Consider the following 24,973-nt stretch of genomic DNA (forward strand, 5'->3'; position numbering starts at 1 on the left):
TTAATGAAGATGTACTACAAATCTCCTATCAAAGAGGTCATGGAGTTCAGGGCCAACAGCTGCTTACTTTCCTACCTCAGCCAGACAATCCAATGGCTTGACTAAGCTCAGCCTTTCAAGAGGGACATATGAAGTGGTGACCTCTCCGAAGTACTGATCCCTAGCCACCTCCCTGTATTAATAACATCTCCCTCAATCAGAAACAAATGTATTGAAATGCAGAATTCCAGAAATTTTCCTCAGTGTGGACCAACACTTTGGGACTGTCTTTATCTTCTCTTTGGGCTTATATCTCACTATATACTTTCTTCCCTATTTTCACATTATATAGAGAGATATAAATATAACAGGGGTAATTTTCACCTGGCCAGATAATCAAATTGCAAGGAAAAACTCCTTTGTTCCTAAAAGGCCTGGCTAATCAGATAGAAAATGCACTGCGTTTTAGACATCAAAAAAAGACATCACTCTGAAGGTGAAATAAGAAAGTATTTGTGTCAGGGACTGGGGAAGAAATAGCTCCCCAAAAGCCTCCAGTTTCTTGGTATTCAGTCCTCAGAAACTGAAGCCAGTTAGTAAAAGGTTACTCATGCACCACAGTGGGCAAGAAAAACCACCATAAAAGTGGTTGGCTTTAGTAACATAGTTTCTCTAAGATTTATTAAGAAAGAATTATAAACATATAAAAATCAAGAATTGGTTCCTACAGTGGCTGCATATCATATAGATTAGATAAATGATTTATGAGCAGAATCACAAGGTTTAGAAAATAAAAAGTCTTAAGCCTACAAATTAGGTCTATTCAAGGCATTGGGATCCTTTACAAAACACCTTTAGGAGACACATTGCTATGAAGATCTCTAATTTTAATACTGAAGTACCTCATTTTGAATCAATTCCACAACATGTATACCTCACAAAAAAATCATACAATTAAAACGCTTAAGTTCTCAACTTAAATTATTGCTTGTTTACATATAAACTGGATTTCATGTACCTTACAAAACTTCAGCTTAATCAGCGAGGCTAAGAAACAAAATAAAAACACATGATGATGACGGCTAAATTTGTAGTGATCTCTGCCATAAATTCTGAACACACTTTTTTTTACTTTCTGTGTCCGCCCCCCACCCCCCACCCCCACCCCCCATACCTCCCCCAATACTGTAGGCCAGGGGAGTTTGAGAACAGGAATGAATATACTTCACAGAGAGTGCCTGAAATTCAGGATTCAGCAACGGGTGGGCCCATGGTAGGCTGCTGGCACCTATTCCAACACCTAATGACATGTAAGGGCTGACCGGGTTTCTTCCTTACAGTGGGGGTTGGGAGCCGGGCCTTCTGGGGTAAAGAAGATCTCAAAGCCAGGAGTAATGCATATTAATTGAAGTGGATTTAAAAGATCTCTAAAGCAAGTCTACAGATAATTTAACTGGGTGGGGTCAGGTGGGGAGTAGAAGAGAAAACCAAAGACATTTCTTCTGGCTTCATGATTTCTGTGAGATGGCTGGTTTTCTATCATAGAAAAAAAGGAAAGTACTTCTAAATATGAAGAGCCTGCCCATAGGCTCTTTGCTGCCTGTTGGGTGAATGGAAACCCATTCTGGAAGGAGCCCCAGTGCCTTTGAGAAGGCCCAGCTATCTTCTCAGACCTTTTGTAATTGATCAACTTAACAGGCATCTCTGTGCACACGGTGCCATCCCCAGTGACTGCCCTGCTGCCTTCCCAAACTGCAGACTTCAGCCTCAAACGTGGTTTTTCAAACGAAACCACAATCCTTTGCACCAGACTGATTAGCCAGGGAAAATCAAGTGAGAAACCAGTGTCTAGAACCAAACAGGAACAGAACAAGAGCATGGTTGTTTTCCTTAAATACATACATTTAAATACATTCAATCTGACATGGTTATGAAAATTGCCTGTCAACATTTACTTCGCAGGAGAGATCTAAGTTGCACTAAGGTGAATGCAGTGAACAGACTGAGCAATGTCTGTACGCGAGCTTCAGACTGTCAAAGAAGAGGCTGCTCCTCCTGCAACAGCCGTTTTGACTCCACTTTGGGAATCAGCCGAGTCCCGTCTGTAGTTATGATGAAGCTCAGCTCGCTCCAGCAAAACCGGCTTGCAGGTCAGCTGGGTCAAAACAAAGGCAGCCAACTCTCCCAACTGGTAAGAGCCCAGGTAGCTGAAGAAAGAAAGAGCCACCAGCAGCCTTCAGGGTCAGCAATATTTCTGTAAGAAGAGAGACAGACTCATGAAACAACACTGACTTTTTGGTTCACCAGCAGCATCAAGTTCACAGAAAGACATTCAAACACGAGACTGTTTGCAAATACAAATTATCACCATGGCAGAAAGGCTGAGCTGTACAAATGGAAGACTTTCAAAGCTCTTCCTGCTTTATATGCGCCATAAACATAGGAGCAAGATATAAATATGAAATGGGTTACTGCAAAAGATAAAATCAGAAAAATGGCTGATAGGGTTGGTTAAGGTCTACCAACCAAGAGGCGTGTTTCTGGTGATTGTGAGGAAAAAATCCTAACTTGAAAACGTTTTTTTTGGCCCAGTATTTTTTTCCCCAACTTAGCAGTTTTGATGCAATATGGTACAGTTAGAGCACTCAGACAAGACCTGGGTTCAAAATCTGCCTCTTCTGAGCACACCACATAAGTTTATTGAGGCAGAGCTTCCTCATCTAAAAAAGGAGATCATTCCTGTAGTAACTACCTTATAAGGTTGTCATGAGGATGAAATGAGACAATGTGTATAAGGCATTTTATAGACACTGAAGCACGATGTACACATCAGCTGTAATTATTCTGTGCTGGGGGATGTGCTAAGGGCTTTTATAAATACAATCTTACTGGATCCTCACAGAAACCCTGGAAGGTAGGTGCTATTATTTTTTCTATTTTACAGTTGAGGAAACCAAAGGCAAATAGAGGTGAAGTGACCCGCCCAGGGCCACGTGGCTAGTAAGTGTTTGAGGCCAGATTTGAACTTAGTTCTTCCTGATTTCAGGCCTGGCGCTCTATCCATTGCATCACCCTAGGCCTTTAAAAAAGAGGGAACTGGGCAGCTAGGCGGTGCAGTGGATAAAGCACCGGCCCTGGATTCAGGAGGACCTGAGTTCAAATCTGGCCAAAGACACTTGATACTAGCTGTGTGACCCTGGGCAAGTCACTAAACAAAAAAAGAGGGAACTGTCATAAGTGAACAGACATGTATTATATATTATAAATGAGGGGCAGCTAGGTGGTGCAGTGGATAAAGCACCGGCCCTGGATTCAGGAGTACCTCAGTTCAAATCCGGCCTCAGACACTTGACACTTACTAGCTGTGTGACCCTGGGAAAGTCACTTAGCCCCCATTGCCCCCCCCCCCCTGCCCCGCCAATAAATGCATGTACCAGACTCCAGAGACTAGGAAAAAACAAACCAGTCCCTGAAAGGAACTTCCGTCTCAATGGGGGGGGGGTGTACCATGTAAATAGCTACATAAACAAAAGATAATGACCAAGTAGATTGCAGGTAACCACAGACAGGAAGGCACAAACAGCTGGGGGCCTTGCAAAGACCTCTGATAGAAGCTGGAATTTTGAGTTGAGTCTTGAAGGAAGCCAAGGAAACTAAGAGGTCTAGGTGAGAAAGGAGATGCAGCAGTGTGTATGAGGAATAGCAAGTAGGCTGGTGTTGTCGGGTTAGACAGAGTGAGGGGAAAGGAAGGGAAGAGGATGATTCAGAGGTATCTGGCAGAAGGGGCCAGGATATGAAGAACTTGAAATGCCAAACAGAAGACTTTACTAAGGAGGGAGAGAATGACATGGTCAGACGGACACTGGAGAAAAATCACCTTAGGAATTGAGTAAAGCATGCACGGTCCTGTCGGGAGGAGAGGAGAGAGACCAAACAGGAGGCTACTGCAGCAGCCCAAGTGAGAAGCTGTGTGAGTGCAGAGAAGGGGGATGTGAGATGCTGAGATGGTAGAAATGATGAGATCTGGCAACTTATGGGATGAAAATAGGTATTTGAGGATAACACTGAGGTTGTGAGTCTCAGTAAATGAGAAGATGGTGTGTTTGGGGGAAGAATAATGACTTCTCAGTTTGAGATGCTGAGAGGGTATACAATTCAAGTTACCAAAAAGGCAAGTGACATAAATGACTATTGTTGAGGAGAAAAATGAGGGCTGGATAGAAACCTCTGAATTAGCATCCACAAAGAGATGATAATAGAATATATGGGAACCTATAAGAGCACTAAGTAAGACAGTATAATTGGATAAAGAACTGGCCCTGGATTCAGGACGACCTGAGTTCAAATCCAGCCTCAGACACTTCACACTTGCTAGCTGTGTGATCCTGAGCAAGTCACTTAACCCTCACTGCCCTGCCCCTGCCCCCCCGAAAAAAAGAAAGTATAGAAAGAAAAGAGAAGAGGGTCCAAAAAAGAGCCTTGGAGGGCATGCATGGCTCATGGTTGTGAAAAGGATGAAGAGAGAGCAAAGGAGATGGGAGAAGAAATGGTTGGACAGGGAGGTAGAGAACCAGGAAGGAGCAGTGTTACAAAGACCAAGAGAGGGTGAACAATAGTGTTAAGGGCTCCAGAGAAGTCAAGAAGGAAGAGGAATGAGAAAAGACCACTAGCTTGGGCAATTATGATGTAATTAGTAACTTTGGAGAGGACAGTTTCAGTTGAATGATGAAGCTGGAAACCAGACTGAAGAAGGTTTAAAAGTAAGTGAGAGGTCAAATCCGGCCTCAGACACTTAACACTTAACTAGCTGTGTGACCCTGGGCAAGTCACTTAACCCCAATTGCCTCACTTAAAAAAAATTAAAAAGTAAGTGAGAGACATGTAACGGAAAAAATAAAATACCTTATATGTAGAAAAAAAAAATTAAAAAAAAAAAAAGTGAGAGGGGCAGCTAGATGGCGCAGTGGATAAAGCACTGGCCCTGGATTCAGGAGTACCTGAGTTCAAATCTGGCCTCAGACCCTTCACACTTACTAGCTGTGTGACCCTGGGCAAGTCACTTAACCCCAATTGCCTCACCAAAAAAAAAAAAAAAAGTGAGTGAGAGGTGAGAAAGTGGAGGCGGAAATTATAGATGGTTTTCTAAAAGGATGTTAGGATAAAATGAGGATTTTTTTTAAAAGGCTGTAAGAGTCATGGGTACATTTGCAGGTAGCAGAGAAGCCAGTAGATAAGACTGAAGATAAGAGAGTGAGTGGGGAATGATAATTCAATTCAAGTCACTAAATATTTATTAAATGTGCTAGGCTTTGTATCCCCAGGGATGCAAATAAGAAAAAGACACTTCCTGCTGTCAAAGAGCTTACAATCTACTGGGGGAAGAAAGTGGGGGCAATCTGATGGAGAAGATGGGAAGGGATCAAGGGTTAATATAGAGGGGCTGGCCTTGGCAAGGGGAAGGACCATCTCTTGATCTGAGATCAGAGTTAAGGAGGAGACAGTGGGGGATAATGTGAGATAATGATGAAAAGAGAAGGGGGACTCTTGATAAATGGCCACGATTTTGCAGAGAAATAGAAGTGAGTTGGGGCAGCTAGGTAGCATAGTGAATAAAGCACCAGGCCTTAAGTCAAGACGATTCATCTTCCTGTGTGACTCTAGAGTTAATTCTGTTTGCCTTAGTTTACTCAACTGTAAAGTGAGTTGGAGAAGGAAATGGCAAACCACTCCAGTGTCTTTGCCAAGAAAACCCCAAATTGGGGGGGAGGGGTCATGAAAAGTCAGACTTGACTGAAAATGACAGAACAACAAGAAGTGAGTTCCTCAGCTGAGAGGTTAGGGTCATAGGCTGCTGTGGAAGTTTGAGAAGAAAGAGTTTGAAAAAGCTGCTATTGGAGAAATGAGACGGTTAATCAGTTAAGGAGGAGTAGAATGACTGCCTTGCAGTGAAAGCCCAGTGGAGATTATGTAATAAATTTGTGGACTCTGGTCATCAATTACAGTAGTCACTAGACTACAACTATCTCATAAGCATTCAAAGAGAGAACCATCTGAAATCCCTCACACCAGATGGCTTCACAGATCCATCGAACTATTAAATGGCATTTTTAAAACTTGCTTTTTTGAAATGTAAAGTTGGAAATCTGCTACTTTAATGGTTTAAGAATCTGTTAGTTTGGGCTAACTGTAACATTTAACTGTAATCCAACACTTGGTTATTACAACAAGAAGTGTCTTTCTTTGATTGAAATGTGAAGAAAAAAGCCTCCATTCTGCGGTCATTTGAAAAAATAATTCCATTGTAAAATATTTATATTCCATCAACTTTATGTCTAATAGCTATGTATGTAAGGGCAGCTCTGTAGAGTGGATAGAGTTGGCTTTGGAGTGAATTCAAGTGTCACATTTTTTACATAAGGTTGTGTGATGCCTGGTAAATCACTAAACCTCTCACTGCCCCAGTCAACTCGAAGACTATAAATTACTGACCACTTGGTAAAGGGAGTTTCCTCACATCAATAAAATCAGAGGTCTGGACCTGGTCCACTCTTTTTTTTTGGTGAGGCAATTGGGGTTAAGTGACTTGCCCAGGTTCACACAGCTAGTAAGTGTTAAGTGTCTGAGGCCGGATTTGAACTCAGGTACTCCTGACTCCAGGGCTGGTGCTCTATCCACTGCGCCACCTAGCTGCCCCCTGGTCCACTCTTCAACATTTTATGGTGGGTAAAAAACTTATTGTTGTATTCCTTAAACACGAGAAAAAGCAATCAAACTATTGTCCAAGGCTAAGGAAACAGCAATTAGTACATCATTTTTTAATAAACAAATAATATTGATAATAAAGCACATTTGAATCCTTGGGTAGTGATTCTACAATCCTAGGGTGATTGATACAAATGTGCCTTTTTTTTGCAATGTAAGTGAAAATGAAGAACTATGTATATAATTAATTTTGGTAAAAAGAATTTGTATTTTACACATAAAAAGAACTTGTCATTTAAAGCAATAATATGTTGAAATAATTTTTAAATCACAGAATCCTTTCGTAAAAGTAAATAGTAACTTTCCTGCTGTAAATCAACACACACACACACACACACACATTGACTTGGTTTAATTTATTTTGTTTGTTTGTTTTTGCAGGGCAACAAGGGTTAAGTGACTTGCCTGGGGTCACACAGCTAGTAGGTGTCAAGTGTCTGAGCCTGGATTTGAACTCAGGTCCTCCTGAATCCAAGGCTGGTGTTTTATCCACTGTACCACCTAACTGCCCCTTACTTGGTTTAATTTTATCAATGATCACATTGTCTAGTGAATAAGAGATATGTGTTTCAATAATATCCAGAATAATTTAACAGTACTGGAATGACAACATTCATACCAGCAACATATTATGCTTTTTTCTTTTTCTTTTTTTGCGGGGCAATGAGGATTAAGTGACTTGCCCAGGGTCACACAGCTAGTAAATGTGGTGAGGTACCTCACAGTAAATTGCTGATCTGCATCAGCAGAGAAGGTCCCTTAATACTGATGAAATCACAAGTCAGAATAAAAAGTTATATGGACATATGTAATACATACATGCAGAAAATATTTATAAGGAATCAATATGAAACACATTCAGATTATTTTTTAGGAAGAGTCCTTCTTTCCTCCCTCCCTTCCTTAACAGAAACTTAGCTTGGAAAAGTCATAAGATGTGCTATAAAAGTCTGGTGTACATCTCTTTGTCATTAGGTTTCCAAACTAGAATGCTTCCCCCAAAACACTGTTTTGGAAGTTTAAAGACAATTCTTTTTTTTAAAGCTTTTTAGGAAGATCTCCCTGCTTTTATTTAATTTTTAAATTTCAATTTTATTCTATTATAATTTTTGAATTCTCTCCCTCCTACTTGCCCCAACCTCTGAGAAGGCAAGGAAAGCAAAACTTGTCATAAATATGATTAATTGGACAAAATGAATGCCCACACTAGTAATATCCAAAGAAACAAAGAAAAGAAAACAATACTTCAATCTGTACTCTGAGATCATCAGCTCTCTATCTGGAGGTGGATAGTATGTTTCATTGAGAGTCCTTTGAATTGTGGCTGGTCAATGGAGATTATGTAATAAATTTATGGACTCTGGTCATCAATTACAGTAGTCACTAGACTACAACTATCTCATATAGCTATTGATAGGTTATATATCTGCTTCTGTAAATTGCCTATTCATATCTTTTGGCCATTTATCAGTTGTACAATGGCTCTGATTCGCCATACTTTTAGAAACCTACAACTCTTGCTTCCCTCATTTAATAATCTGTTACCTAGAATGTGAATCTGTTTGGTTCCAAGTATTAATTACTCCATTGTTTCTGAAAAAAAAAATTAGAAGTAATATATTGTAAGTACTTACTTAGTCTCCTTAAAAACTAATGTTATGCATGATTATACATATATAACCTATATCTTATTGCTTGCCATCTTGGGAAAGAGAAAAATTTGGAACTTAAAATCTTTTTTTTTTTTATTAAAATGCTTATTACATTCATTCATTCATTCATTCATTCATTCATTCATTCATTCATTTATTTATTTTTAGTGAGGCAATTGGGGTTAAGTGACTTGCCCAGGGTCACACAGCTAGTAAGTGTTAAGTGTCTGAGGCCGGATTTGAACTCAGGTACTCCTGACTCCAGGGCCAGTGCTCTATCCACTGCGCCACCTAGCTGCCCCGGAACTCAAAATCTTACAGAAATTATTATTGAAAAAACCCTACTATTGCTTATTAAAAATAAAATTAAAAAATGAAAATGTAAAACTAACATTTTGATATAGTAAAAGCAGACAAATATATTTTCATAATATAACTGGCCCTTTGCTATGCAAAACAAAATGAAAACTACTAAGATACCATATATTTGGGGCAGCTAGGTGGCACAGTGGATAAAGCACCGGCCCTGGATTCAGGAGAACCTGAGTTCAAATCCAGCTTCAGACACTTAACTCTAGCTGTGTGACCCTGGGCAAGTCACTTAATCCTCATTGCCCCGCAAAACAAACAAACAAAAAAACCCCAAACAAACCCAAAGATACCATATATTCCATTCTGAGTTAAGACTAAGTTAAGTTTTATGTCACAATCAGTTAAAAAAATTAAACTCATTACATATTCAAACCATGGTATTTCATATAAAACCACAAGTCACGACAAAAACATGAAAAGCTTATAGACTTTAGATTGGAGGATGCCAATACACCAATTTTTACCTTTCAAAACATTTATAGCTCACTTTGATAACATATTTATTTGTTTCTTAATTATTTCTTACCCGTGATGCATCTCCCTCCTGCTTAATCATATCCATCCCAGGCAGCTGGTTTGGAAAAAGATTGCCTCCCCTCATAGCAGGGTCATTAACCTAAAGGTAACAAGACAGTCAAGTAACTGAATTTAGATGTGTGTGTCTCTAAGTGAGGATTTCACAGAACTTTCTTTTCCAGAATACGAATATTAAAGTGAGCATATGTAACAGTCTTCTGGGAATCCCTTTTCTCACACACAGACACCCCTCCTAAAAGAATTCAACTTTTAAAATTCTGAAAAAATATTTATCAGACAACAAATTGATGCCTTATTGCTTCTCTGGTAAAATACCGTTTATAAAACCAATGTCACAGTCACCTTATTTGATCCTCACACTAGTCCTGTGGAGTATGGTGGGGCGGGTGTTGTTATTTCCATTTTACAGAGAAGGAAACCAAGATGCAAGAGATTAGCAATAGACAAGACAGCTAGTTAGTGGAAGAGCTGGGAATGAAACCCAGGTATCAGAGGCTCTTTTTCACGTTATATTAAGTTCACTTTGCAGCTGGCTCTAACTAGATTGGTGACTCATGTCTGAGACCCTAAAGTCACCTGTTGGGCCTTGTTATCTGCAACACTTATGGAAGTTATTCATTACCAAGTACAAGTAAGTGTGAAAAAAAAAAAGCACAAAACTAAAATTTCCCTGTCTATTCTATTCTAACAAAAGCTGTTGTTTATTAGCATTTGGAAAAACTGTCTAAATGCTAATTAATACTCAGAGTTTGGTAACTTTTAGGGCATTCACATTAATTTTGATTGTGAGCAGCAGTTAAAATACAGAGGATCTGAAACTAATTTGTACCACTGACAGTCTTTTAAATTCCTTTCTGAACTACTTGTATGCTGGTCTACTTGAGGGGGTATTTCCAGAGGCCTGCTTCTTAGAAATTCACATTTCTTCAAGTTCTGTCAGCTTAAATCACTTATCTAAATAAGTTTTTTCATTCAATAGACATTTATTAAGCATACACACACAGCACTGTATTGGGCAAACATGTTCCTTGTTCTCAAAGAGCTTCTAGTGGAGCATGATGGGCTGAGGGTGCAACAGGACACATGCATTGCAACACTGCTCATGATTTCATGACTCAATTTCTCCATGTACAAAATGAGAATCAGAGTCCTCGTCATGTGAATAGTGTGAGACTCAGTGACGTAATCTTTGCCTGTTGAATTCCACCCCAAACCTTTAAAATAATTCTCTTCAAGTAAGTTTTCCCTGATCCCCCAGGGTCAATAATGACCTTCTACTTCATACTTCACACAGCAACTCTTTAAAGCACTTATCATATAGTACATATTATCATATACTTGACAATTAGACAAGTTCCAGAAAGGCAGGGATTATTTCATTTAAGTTTTCTATATCTATCAGGGTCTAGCACAGTGCTTTGCATATAATAGGCACTTAGTAACTTGAATGAAGTTAAATTTTTTTAAAAAAAATTATTTTGGTTATAAAATTGCAAATGGTCTTCAGCAGTTTTCTAACCTCAACCAAGTTTTCCTTGCTCTCCAGAATGCCTCCAATATGTCAATAGTTTTTGTAAGCAATGTTAAACTAAGCAAAACATAATTTTAAGCAGACATTTGCTGAAAAGGGAAATCCTATTTGTTACTCCCAAGTCAAATTGAAATATTTTTGTATTATCTCTACCACTATTTCTATCAGAGAACTAATACAGAGTAAAGTGAGCAGAACTAGGAGAACGATATATACAATGACATTAACATTATAGAGAACAACAACTTTGAATGACTTTAGAACTTTAGAAGCAGCAAAGAAGCACAAGTCCAGAGAAGGCTGAAGATTAATTATGTCACCTACTTCCTGTCAGAGAAGTAATGGACTTAAAATGAAGAATGAAACATACAGCTGGGTACAAGGCCAATATTGGTATTTATTATGAGGGTTGTCATAGTTTGGAAAATTCTCTTTTTTTAACTGAGAGTATTCTTTTAGGATACTTCCTAAAATAATAATGAAAGTAACCAGAAATTTAAGAATGATTTTTAAAAGATTCTTCAGCAGACATAGATAATTTGCATATGTTCATTTAATCATTAACAAGCATTTCTGCTAGCCTCACTGAAGGGTAAAACACATACTCTTCAAATATGCTTGGAACTCAGCAGTAGACACTGTGTGTCTATAAGATGTATTTCTTTTTTGTTTGTTTCTTGTGGGGCAATGGGGGTTAAGTGACTTGCCCAGGGTCACACAGCTAGTAAATGTCAAGTGTCTGAGGCTGGATTTGAACTCAGGTCCTCCTGAATCCAGGGCCGGTGCTTTATCCACTGTGCCACCTAGCTGCCCCTATAAGATGTATTTCTAAGAGAACTAGACAAAGCTGACATTGAAGCAAATCTCTGCTGCTGCTATTTCTCCTTCAGTGCTCACCTGCTCAGGACCCATGGAGGACAACCCTGACGTAGGCACAGAGGTCACTGAGGTCATGCTGATCTGTCCTGTCATCTGATTCATGTTGTTCATACCACTTGTATTGGTCGCCATGGAGACACTGATGTTCATATTGTTATTGTACATGCTGGTGTTTGCTTGTTGTCCAAAGTGTGGTGGGGACTGTTGTGAAAACATGCTGAAAAGATGAATAAGATTGAGATGATCATGCATACACACAAATAAAAGTGCTAATAGAAATTTGGCTACAAGACTTTAAAAATACACTTTTCTTAGGCATTCATCAGTTTTGCAGAAAGTGATTTATGGACTTATTTCAATGAGAAGGGGGCAGAGGGACATGTAAGGTGCTAGGAGGGCACTTTATGAAGCTCAAACCACAGCTGTTCTTTTTCACAGACCTTCCTTGGAGCTTAGGGGTGGTCACAGGGTGGCATTTACTTTGAGTATACAGGTTTTAACTGTTTTTGTATCTGTGCTGGAATGCTTTGTAAAAATCACAAAAAGACTGACTACATCTTGGTCTTCCTTTTCTACAGGTGCCTCAATTATTAACAGATGGAAAATAAATGCCATTTTACAGCCTCTTGTTTTTTCAAGTTTACTCTGTAAAAAATGGTACTGAATAAATAAATTAACAGTGAAGAAGGCTACAATATACTGATCTCATTCTGGCTAAGTTCAGGTTTGTGTAAAGTAATCTTGGCTCTAGAGAAAGCAACACAGAGTGAAGTGAAGAGAAAGTTATGGTGAATAAACTGTGACAAAAGCATAACTAAAAATAACAATAAACAAGACTAGCTACCTTATGACCAACTATCTCCTATACACTGTTTAAACTGAATGATGGACATAGAGATAGAACATCAATTTTATCCTTTTACCTGTTTCCACCCATATTTCCCTGTGCCCACCCATTCATCTCTGAAGAGGACTGATAGGCAGGGTTGGCCTGAGACTGCTGGATCATGGGACTCTGGGTATGTGCCATTCTAGGTGACATCAAGGGACTCTGGGGAGTTGTTGCCCCAGTGAAGCCTGGGTCAGGCTGCTGACTTATTCCTGGAAAGGAAAAGAGAGTAAGCAGATAGTCAGTCATGCTATGTTGGGTGGGGGAAAAAAAAAAGAACATTTCCAATTAAATGCTTATATATAATTACATTCAAGTGTCTGATAATACTGTGGCTAATTACATATCCTTAATAAAAGGCTGCAGAATGACATTAAGGAACTCAGAAAAAACTCCAACTCTGACATTTCTATTTTGTAGAAGTTAAAGAAGCAGTACTAAGTTATTACATTAACCACAAAGGGCAGATTTAGACAAAAGAAAACAAAATACTTCCTTGCCATTTGCCCTGTCTAACCTTGTCTTAAGACTGTAGTTAGCTTCAGTGGATAAAAGAGCCTAAATTGCATTCTCATCATATCTATTTAGACACATTCAGGTTGGTTTGCGTTTAATTAATAATCAAATCTTAGAACCTAGATTGTATATTCATTTGCAATTGTGGGGGAAAAAACAAAATTACTCCTAAAAGTAACCCCAAGAAACATGTACATATATTAAGGAACATTAAAGGATGATATATATATATACACACACACATACACATTCCTCTCCATGACCTGAAAAGTGAACTCTTCTTTATTAACTGCATAGCACTATATACATTTAAGTTACTACTATTACTACCCAGTTATGAGAAGGATTTGTGATTTCATCAGCTTGGGAAACTGCAGATGTAGAAAGTTCTTCCATAAATGCAGATCTCAACCTGCTGATGTTCTAGGGAGCTTTGTAGGGCATCCAGATTAAGTGACTGACTCAGGGTCACACAGCTACCAAATGTCAAAAACATCATTTCACTGTAGCAGTCTGTGGCCTATCCCATAAAATTTCAATACATAGCTACGGATGAACTGAAAAAAAAAACTTTTTTTTTTGGTTTGCTTTTGCTTTTAAATATAGCTACCCTATGCCCAGCAGTGGGCATTTTTAGCCACACATGTGAAAAACCATCAATGAATTAAATGATTTTCCTGTATGTAAACAGACACATTTATCATTACAGGATACTCACAACTTCAGTGTGTATACATATCTATATATAATTATTTAAAAACAACTATTCATGAAAAACTTGTTTTATCTTTATTATAATGGCTTGTTTTGACACTTGGGTAAAACTTGAGAAAAAGAAAGAGTTTTGAAAAATATATTCTTGTTCTTCTGGTTCTATTTAAATGAAAGCAGAGCTAAGACTCTGATTAGATGCTACAGAATCATCATACAAAGAAGGAAGTTGGGGTTCTCAGAACCTGGTACTAAGGACAGTATATTAGAAGGGAAATAGGAGAAGTTTTAATATTAGGTTAATCAAATTCATGCCCAGCACATTAGTACAACATGCATTTATAATTAGTAACTAAATCAGTTATAAAATGAGATCAAGATTATGCAGTAAAAACAAAAACTTAAAAATGTCTTTTTGTCCCTATAATGAATCTTAAACTTTGTAAACACAAAGAATGATTACAGATAGTTCTGGCATACTCTAGGAAAAAGATCATTAAAAAAAAAATTCAATATAATCAGCTAATTCTGTCAATAATTAAACTGTTAATTTAACATTAATACATGCATACAAAGTATTAATATTTATAACATTACATATTTGACAACTAATCTCTTGAGAATGATGCTCAAAATCAAATCAATATTAAGACCTTCTATAGTGTTTATATATGGTAGCACCCAATAACTCTAATTTATGAAAGATTTGAGTATACCCATAATACCTTATTTGTGAGAAATTAGTTTTTTTCTCTATTGCATATAGTTGTAGAAATATATTGATTTGTTTGAGTCAGACCCCAGAGACATTAAAAATATATTTACTTGTGTAAAGACACAGCCAGACATAGAAATTATAAACACTATATTTACACACATACACTCATCCATGTACACACACACACACACATACATACACATACACACACACATACACACACGCATACACACAGTGTACACACACTTACTTCGGTCATTCTTAAAGTAAGACCTGCACTCAGAGAAAAGGTGGTACCTGAGCTGGGAAACTGGAAGGTATTGTGCTGCATTTGGGGACTCATGACAGGCCCAAACTGTCCTCCCATGTTTCCCATCATTCCCTGGTTAGCCAGATTCATCTGGGAGCCATGCAAGGAGCTGTGAGAGAGGAGCTGTGACCCAGGACTGGGGGACACTGGGGAGAAAGGACTGGTGAAAGGTGGTGGGGATGTAAGTCCAGTACCGTAGTTTGGAGGAAATGGAAACTGCTGGGCATTTGCCTGGGGAATCCTGGGGTTGCTCATGGTTGCTGGTATGCCACCAGAGGCTACCATACTTGGTGTCATATTCAACCCTTGTCCTCGCATCATCAGAGTTCGTTGCTGAACTTGCTGCTGCTGATGCATTTGTCTTTGCCGTAGGTGTTGATTCAGGATCTCTCTCTGTCTTTGGGCCAGCATCTGTGCATTAATAGGTCCCTAAAACAAGGGGAAGTGGTAAAGATTGGGGATAGGCACAAAACCATCAAAATCCATATATACCAAATACTAGATGTGACACTAGATGTGAAGCAGATCCTCTAAACTGTCTCAAGTCAAATCACAGAAGTGGTAAAGAAAGCCAGCATTCTGATCCAAGTTCCACAGAAATAATGATCACAGTGAAGTCTTGTATAATATGCCCTGCTGCGGAACAGAATAGTTACCAGAAGTACCACATGAACCTCAAGAGAACATGGTCTCATGAATAGTAAGAATTTCTCCGATGAACCTTGATGATGGCAGTTTAGTGCCTCACCATAACATTTTAAGGTCTTAAAAGAGTGAACGATTGGGCCTTTAATACTACTGTGTTCTCCCAGACAGGTCCCTAAAAGCAGAGGTGAGACAGAGGGAGGAGGCAGAGAGAAGAGAGGAGATGACAGGAGGGACGAACATAAGGAAAGGAATTAGAATGGAATAGAAAGGGAATAGAACAAATGGTGATAGCCAGAGGAGGGACGAGGCATAAGGAATAGGTGTAGGCGGCTAAATGGGTCCTAACTATGGCATTAGGGATTTTGTTTATATTGGAGAAGATAAATTCTGTAGCAATTAGGAGAATGGGAAAGCAAGTGATGGGAGGATAACCAGATGATATTACACATCCAGTGTGGTCAATTTTCATATCCCATGACTTAACAGGTTACTATGCCCAGGATATCAAAGAGGAAGAGTTGGTCAACATAGTTAGGGACAAAATAGGTAAGTATTAAAACAGAAGAATTTTGTAGCTTCCGCTCCCTCACCTGTGTTGGTACTCCAGGCCTCAGGGTCAGGTTCATATTGGAGACATTGTTGATTTGATTCATAAGTGGCTGGCGATTCTAAATGCACACATATACCAAACATAAAAAGTTGGAAAGAATACATTTTATTTCAGCCCTGTTAAAAAATTTGCAAGCTGCAGGCAGGGTGCAAGCTTTAAAATAGGGTCTAAAATTAAAATTGTGTTATTGGCAGTTGAACTCTCTCTCTTAGGATTCTTAATCCTTGAGTTTCCACACTGCTTACAATTCAGAAGGTATTTTGGAATATTTGATGATTAGAAATATTCAGTAATTCAAAGTATTCAAGTGGGAGGGGAAGAAGGTGATTAGAAAAAGTGGCCAAGGGTAGAAGATAAGGTCTAACAAATACATTAAAAATGAGACTTGGATTTTACTCTGCTACAGAAAATGCTACCCTTTTGACGGTAAGTAGTAAGTCATATATAGTAAAAAGAAACATTCTCCTGTACTAAGTATCATGTGAAGTTATATACACATTTGCTTTATCATATGGTACATCCTGTTACTTATCAGTAAGCAATGGCCATATGAATCCTGAAGTGGGATTTTTTTTTTTTTAAAGAGGAACACCTTCTCCTGAGCCTCAAACTATGCCATGAACTGGGACTAAGCCAGAAAGGAAAAGATGGAAGAGAGAGAAGAGAAGAAAAGCAAAGTGGGTAGAAGATGGGGAACTGTTGTTAGGGCCCACTGGAGTACTTTTCACTTGTTCCGAAGTGGGCGGATACTGAGGCCCTTCAATGCCAGCCACCTCGAGTTTAGATGTATCACATATACGCAAAATAAAGTAACACACCTGCTGTGCTTGGAGCCTATGTTGGAGTTGAAGTCTCAGCTGATTGGGCTGGTTTTGTACTATGCCAGTTGGCCTAAGGCCCGGTCTAGGTTGCATACGTAGTGTGGCATAACTTGGTCGCTGTCCAAGTGTGTGAAAGTTGGGATCTTGCATGGGTGTATAGCTACCCGGCGCCATTTGAGCCTGAGATGCATACTGTTGAGGAAAAACTGGGGGTTTCTGCTCAATGATGAGGCTGGATTCTTGACTTGAGAATGGCTCTGGATCTACAGCTTGGCTCTATGAAGAAATCCAAATAATCATTTTTAACAAGCACCTGAAAACAATAGCCAAATAACTTAAGCACATTTTCTCTTGATACTACTGACTCTGAGATATTTATACAAACTTCTAAACCCCATCTGTACATGGAGATGACCTATGTTCTTTAAGGCCATGCCAAGGAGAAAGCAAGTTCTGGCAGGTCTTACCAAACTGAAAGAATATGAGTAGAAGGCCTTGAAGAAAGGCTGTCCACAAGACTGGCAATGTTTTTAGCCACAGCAATTCATGTAGTTAGGTTGTAAATAGTTGGTCCTTGCCGTGCTGAAGCATATTTATGTAATATTTGCTCCAGGGGGTTAAATCTAATCTTTCTCCAAGAGATTAATTTTTGTTTTACTGAAAAATCTTTCCTTTCTGATTCTATAAATTAGGGATTCATTTGGATTAATACTACTTCTTTTAGGATGAACTTATTCCTCGGAAGAAGTAGCATAACCCAAGTTTAACGGGAAGACTAGAACAAATTTAGTTGTGAGATGAGGAATTCTAGATCGCTAGAGCAGAATAATGGGTTTCTAGAGGGCAGGGGAGCTAAGTGAAGGGACACATTTGGCATACTTTGCAATTGCTCCCATTGGCTGCTGGGGAGCCAATGAAAATGATCTGTTTGACCTGACTACCCATCTGTCTTGCCAATAAGAAAGAAGAGGTGGTATGGCCTACCCTTGCTTTCTATTATGGGAACATAATGTTTAACCCCAATGCTCAGAGTATAGCATTTTTTGAACCAAAAACTTTAACACATGATTTAACAAAGCATAATTCTTTTGTAAAGCCTCTCTTTGTAGTTTACTGTATACTTTCTTTACTTGATGCGGTGAACTTTATTTGAAATTGATGTGAACAGCTCTCTACATATTTTGGTAATAAAGAATAAAGCAAGATCTGCTTTGGCTTCATTCCAGTCAGTATGTGATTTTTTTTCCCAGTCAGTATATGATTTATGTCTCTTAAGTCAAAATTTCCAGAGGCAGGTAATATTTTGGGCTGTATGAAATTACTGGCCTAACATCCCCTAACATTTTGTTGTTGTTGTTGTTGGCTGTTAAACTACTCTTTTCTTTTACTGATTAATACTACCTCTCCCCCATGCTTTTATTTTCCCGCTTCTGTCCTCCCCTTCCATTGTTTTTTTTAAATTTAGAATTGTTATTTCCCAAATTCCAAATTCTCTTCCTCCCTCCCTCCCCACCCCCCTCAAGAACTTTTTATCCCCCTTAAGAACTTAAGCAATTCAATATAAGTTACACATAAGTAGTCATGCAAAACATTTCCACATTGGCCAGGATGTGAAGGAAAACAGACAAAAACAAAACTTCAGATAAAGGAATAAAAAAACTATGCTTCAATCTGTATTCAGATACCATCAGTTCTTTCTCTGTAGATGGGTATCTACTAACATTTTAATGATAATGACAATTACTGTTACATAATAAAGCATCATCCAATTAATTTTGTGATAGCTCATATCACAGTAGCCTCTTCACGGCACGGAGATGACTTTTGGCTCTTAAGGGTTTTTCCAGAAGAGAAGCATAAACTCTGGAAGATTCTACCATTTTAGAAAAGCTTTGGTTTTGAGAGCCTGAGTCTTGTCTGAGACCAACCTGGGTAAGAAGAGAGAGGTTTCTCACTAGTAAGATGGCCACAAGGTAAAGAATTATTTGCAACGACAACTCAAGAAACAAAGGAAATACAAAATGGTCTTCGACTGTGGGTCCTCTTTTTGCTTCTGCATAAAGATGGTAGAGGTACTGAAAAGGTGACAGGGAATGCAAAGAATCACACAGTTTTTAGGTTATCTGTAAACATTAACTGAACTAAAGGTGTGCTAACTTTAAGACCTCTATTCAATTGCCAGTGAACTGACCACTATTCACGGACTGAGTCATAGTAATGCTGAATAAACTGTAGCTTAAAAAGAAGAAAAGGATGTTTCCAGGTTTTTGATTTAGATAATAACTCATATGTTAGATGTTATACAGGATAATTAAAAAGTAATATATGGCCTATGTGGTAAAATATGAAAGTTTTTAACAGTCGGTTAGGATAACTGAAAGACGCCAGTTTTTCAAGGACCACCCTTTTGGGGAGGAGATGAACAGTCCGCCTGCTGCGCATGTCAGACTGCCTGCCGGGTACAGTCCGCCTGCTGTGCATGTCAGACTGCCTGCCGGGTACAGTCCGCCTGCTGCGCATGTCAGACTGCCTGCCGGGTTTTTTGACTTCCGGGGTGGAGAGAACGGGAGTAGCCTTTTTGCCGGCTTGGCGGGACTCCTGGCGGTGCGGCACAGACGGTCTGACTCACTCCAAAGGTGGCCTAAATCGGTTTGGTGAGTTTTTATAAGGAATATAGACTAAGCCTAGATTTAAGACGATTTGTACTGTATTTCTATTTTCCTATCCTTCTAATCAACAACACCTTATATACAATAAAGGCTCTATCTAGAAAACCAGAAGCTTCTTCCATTTACTAGTCTGGGAGATAAATTAAGGGAAGGGTTAAGTAGGGGAGATTTATGATCTAATATCCAATTTTAAATCTCACACCTAATGAAGAAAGGATGGCCTTGGCATCAAGAAAACGTAAATCCAATTCTTGCCTATGAGAGAGAAAAACAATTTGCCAATATGTACCAGTTCATTTTTACATTAGAAATATCTTACATTTATTATGATCATAGACTCAGGCCATAACCAAGAAAAAGGGAGGAAAATATCACTAACTAGGCCCTCATTTAGTTCAGTAAAATTTCCCTAAATCATTTGGAGCATATACATTTAATATATCTAATATTGGTTTATTGTCAATGATTCCTTTCAGCAAATATAGCTTCTTTGTTTATATCTTTTTACATATTGAATTTTTGTTTTTGTTTTGCATGATAGTATGACTGTAACTTCTGCTTATTTAGATGCACGGCAAATTTTGTATTAGTCCCTCATTTTTTTTCCTCTTTATGACTTTGCTTTCTAGATATACAGATAGGATGGAATAGGTAGATAAAACTTCATATCTGCTTGGGACTTGATGGTTTACTTAGAAAGGACAATAACTTTGGCACATAGTCTACAAAATAAACTTTCAAAAATAAACATTTTTATACAACAGAAAAATCCAAGAGGTCATAATAGAAACTGAAATCCCACTCCAAATAACTAAAAAATGTTTAAGATACTTGGATACTAACCTATCAAAGCTAAAAACTGTAATGTTTGCATAGATTCAATTACAAAGTGCTCCTCAAAGACTTAATATCTGAATATTTAGAGCTGAAGGCACTGGCTAGATTTAGGCCAATATCTTATGTCATATTTGACAACAAATTTTTATTTATTTATTCATTTATTTTTTATAGCAAATTAAAAATGGATTTCTGACCTTAATATTAATGATCACACCGTAAGAAAACTAGATGAGAAGCAGATCATATACCTTTCATATTTGTAATAATAGATTGAGGCAATCACAAAAGGTAAGATCCATCTTTATAAAAAAAAAAGCCTAATATTCAACACAGGAAAAATTAAATGGATTAAACATTTCTATGATAACATATAGCTGGGACCAAAACCTACAGTGGTGTGTGAATTACTTGGGAACAGTAATAATTTTAATATGGTTTCATTTTATAACATGCATTTATACTTCTAATGACACGGGCTAATTCATAACATCTGCCCTTGATCAGATGAAATCAGACTAAGCTAGTTTCTCCACTGCAAATTGTCAGTTGAGAGCTGGATTTCATAGCTTATATACGTTTCATACTCTTTTGTTTTTAATTCTGAGGATTTTCAGAACAGATATTGCTCTAAGGAAACGTGCAAAAAATATTGTAGCTCTTAAAAAGCATACTTCAAACATCAATTTTTGTTCTATGGAAATCAATCTTTTTAAGATAATTAAAGGCCACAATGAAATAGGATCAGTTATACTAAGTAAAGGGCAAAGGAAAGCCCAAGACTTAAAACAAAAATGCCAAGAACTGACAAACTATTGTAAAACCAAACCAAACCAAATCAAACCAAAACCCAAGACTTAAAACTAATATCTGTCAGAAAGGTGGCATGTTTTAACCATGGTTGGTCATTGTATTGCTCAGAATTCTGAGATCTTTCAAAATCAAAGTCATTTGTCTTTATAATGTTATTATATAAATTAATCTCTTATTTCTGCTCACATCTCTCTGTATCTGTTCATATCATTCCTCTGAGGCTTCTCAGAAACCATGCCCATTATCATTTTTTACAGCAAAAAAGTATTGTATTACATTCATATGCCATAATTTATTTAGCCATTCCCCCAATTGATGGGCACCATCTTTATCTAGTTTCTAGTTCTTTGTCACCATAGACCTTTCCCTTCTTTTTTTGATTTCTTTGGGGTAAGGACCTAGTACTGGTATTGACTCATTTAGATGAGCAATATGAATATTTTTGGCCTAAGGTACCTCCCCACTGTCAACCAAAAGATAAGTTTCAATTTGTTCAGAATCAGCTCCTGAGCTTTGGGGCTCAACTGAAATCATGACCCTATAACAAGGATTTAGAGTGAGAGGGGATCTTGTGGAGCATCTAGTTCAAATCTTTCATTTTACAGGACCAGGGAGGGGAAGTGACTTGACTGAGGCTGAGCATTCAAACCCAAGTTCTTTTCATTTGACCACATGTTTCTATTACCTTTTGAGGCTCCCCAGAAGTGAGGTGACCTTTTAGGTTATGGAATTACCGGAGCTGATTTGCCACTGTAGCTATTGGTTTTCTAGGCCTGCTTCTACTGTTACACAGACGTAAAAAGGGCCCCATATACTTGTGAAAGTTGTGAAGATGGTCAACTTTTCTATGATATGGGCCTTTTTGTTGAATTACTGGTCTGACTATATATAGGAAAGCATCTTAGAATATTAACAAAAACAGAAAAGAATAGGGATTTTTATTATATAAATTTTAATGCATATAATTTCTCCCAATAAAATAAAGAAAGCCTTATTGTTTAAAGTTATTATTAGTCATGTTTCTGTAATTTAATTTAAAATATAATTTAGATATTTTATAATATTTTATAATATAGGAATAGACTGGGTTTGCTGAACTCATGTGAGAAATAATATAAATAAGTGAGAAAAAGACTAAAATAGCACCTGATGAAGTGACATCAGTTCTGATGAGATAAAGCATTATTTCATTTAGCAGTACAGAGGATCAAGTATTCTAAAGTAAAAATAATGAATATCAAGACAGCAATTCCATATGCTGAATCATTTAAAATCTTAACTAAAAGCAAAGCAAACTAGTAATATAGGAAACATTTAGCTTTTATTTTTCCCCTCTTGATTTATTTTAGGCCATAACTTCAAATCTATAGTAATTTTTTTTCTATTCTGATGTTCTCAATATGAATTAACATATCTTAACTCCCACTTATTTCTGCTGAGCACTGGGAGTTATGCTAAAACTATATATTTTTTTAAGGTTTCCGAAGTCTTGCATGACTGCATCATAACAGACACGAGAGACAGAAGAGGAAATCTGACTTTTTAATTAGCTCTAAGAAATGGATTATACCAAGGAGTTATTTTTTGGTGAAAGTTAATGTAAAAAAAAAAGTTAATGTCTCTGAAAATAAAAATGGTTCAGCAGACAGGTTGAAGGGGAGAAGGTGATGGTGACAGAAAAGGGTGGTGTTTTTTTCTAGCTTTTTCTATAGTAAACCAAAAGTAATTTTTTTACACATCTCATTTACACAATAAGCTGAGTAGGATTTTCGAGAGGCAGTGCTAAAAGCACTCTCCATATTTCCCAACTCACCCCTGGGCAGAGCAATAATAATAAGGGCTGACATTTTTGATAGTGCTTGTGAGAGGTGCATCTCATTTAATGAGCTTCATAACAAACCTGTGAGGGGGGAACTGCAGAGCTAGAGAGCTCTTGCTATCCTGGTTTTACAGGGGTCAGAAAAGTTAAGTGACTTGCCCTATTTTACACACAAACAGGATCTAAAGTTAAGTCTTTCCCACTCCAAATCTAGCAATCTATTTCATGCTGCCAAGCTGCTTCACTAAATACAAAATAATAAAATAATGTTTTCTGCATTTCTTTCTCTGGGGAGTGGGAAAAAGGGCAGTTCTATATCCAATATACAGCATTATTGTTGTCGTTTGTTCTTCATTTCTCAAAGAGGACCATGACATTGGGGTGATGTCATGACTTGAAGTGAAGTGGATTTTAAGGGAGGGAGGGCTGTGCAAGGTCTATAACCTCACTCTCTCCTCCAGAGCCATCTGTGTCCAGTGGCAAGATATATATCAGGAAGACTGGAGACGGCCCCAGATGTTTTTAAGGCAATTGGGGTTAGGTGACTTTCCCAGGGTCACAGAGCTAGTAAGTGTCTGAGGTGAGATTTGAACTCAGGTCCTCCTGACTCCAGGGACAGTGCTCTATCCAGGGCACCACCTAGCAACAATGGAGGAACTGAGAACCTTTTAAAGCCATGTCTGTGGAGACTTAAGCACAAGCTAGCTTCATTCAGATATTTCCAGAGGAGAACTGGGTGGGCACACGAGCCAGAGTTTTTGAGACTTGTCCTGTCACTTCATGGTGAAGATTCTTTCAGCAGGGCCACGTGCTTGAAGTCAACACAGAGATGCTCCTTCCTTCTTGCCCTCATGCTCTATTAACCACTCTAGTGCTACTGTGATAAACAAAACCGCCCCTGGAAAGAAATGCTGTACTTAGGTTTACTCAAGAGTCATCCCCTCATCTTCACTTTATCTGTATACACCTTTCTCAGGGATTTATAGAGTTCTACACACTCATGGTATCATCCTAAGGGGCTTGGAGATCCGTGAAGGAAAATTTTTTAAAGAATCCAACTAGAGACTCTTTAGTTTTGTGACACATTTAGTCCTGAAAGGTCTTGAATATCTTTGTACTCTATATTCTCCAAAAGACTAGTCAATTTATTCAGAAGCTGCTATGTGCAGAACACTGCACTAGGTAATAACTAAATGTGAATTACTGATTGTGAAGACAGTACAGTTTATAGAAAGTTTGCTTTCTTTTTAGAAACTATACATAAAAATGACATAAAGACAAAAGAATGGCCAGGGAATATAAAAAATGCTATCAATTTCTGGGGCTGATAGTCATCACAATTTTTTCTTGATCCTCCATACTTGCTTTTCCACCTTCAAAAGGACTGTTCCATTATTCCTGTTGACTTCATGGAAATAGTCAGTGTTGGAAGGGCTGAGTATTAAACACATTAAGTAAGTCTTTCAAGGTTTTTCTGAGAGCATCCTGCTCATTGTTTCTTACAGCACAATAGTGTTCCATCATAATCACATACCACAATTTGTTCAGCCATTCCCCAATTGATGGACATTCCCTTCATTTTGAATTCTTTGCCACCAGAAAAGAGCTGCTGTATTTTTTTTTTTTTAGGCTGGGCAATGGGGGTTAAATGACTTGCCCAGGGTCACACAGCTAGTAAGTGTCAAGTGTCTGAGGCCAGATTTGAACTCAGGTCTTCCTGAATCCAAGGCCAGTGCTATTATCCACTGCGCCACCTAGCTGCCCCCGTACTATAAGTATTTTTGTACATACAGATAATTTTCCTTTTTGTTTTTTATCTCTTTTTGGATTCCAACCTAGTAGTGGTATTGCTAGGTCAAAGAGTGTATGATAAACACTGTTGGAAGACCTGTGAACTGGT

The 24,973-nt window shown here is 38.1% G+C and overlaps 1 protein-coding gene across 9 annotated transcripts in view; it reads right to left on the reverse strand.

Annotated features, from left to right (window-relative positions):
- Window positions 1-1,159: 1,159 nt before the first annotated feature.
- NCOA2 (nuclear receptor coactivator 2) overlaps window positions 1,160-24,973 on the reverse strand; it is a 361,979-nt gene continuing 338,165 nt past the window's right edge. For 8 of the 9 annotated variants that reach the window (XM_043988572.1, XM_043988540.1, XM_043988603.1 and 5 more), the window contains 7 exons: window positions 16,933-17,211; window positions 16,095-16,172; window positions 15,051-15,285; window positions 12,636-12,813; window positions 11,731-11,929; window positions 9,292-9,381; window positions 1,160-2,233 (listed from right to left, as the gene is read on the reverse strand). In XM_043988572.1, coding sequence (XP_043844507.1) covers window positions 2,222-2,233; window positions 9,292-9,381; window positions 11,731-11,929; window positions 12,636-12,813; window positions 15,051-15,285; window positions 16,095-16,172; window positions 16,933-17,211 — 1,071 coding nt within the window. In that variant the 3' untranslated portion in view covers window positions 1,160-2,221. The remainder of the gene's footprint in view (window positions 2,234-9,291; window positions 9,382-11,730; window positions 11,930-12,635; window positions 12,814-15,050; window positions 15,286-16,094; window positions 16,173-16,932; window positions 17,212-24,973) is intronic. The other variant, XM_043988593.1, reaches the window with a different exon arrangement.

This window comes from Dromiciops gliroides, chromosome 1, assembly GCF_019393635.1.
Source record: "Dromiciops gliroides isolate mDroGli1 chromosome 1, mDroGli1.pri, whole genome shotgun sequence".
NCBI classification, from domain to species: Eukaryota; Metazoa; Chordata; class Mammalia; order Microbiotheria; family Microbiotheriidae; genus Dromiciops; species Dromiciops gliroides.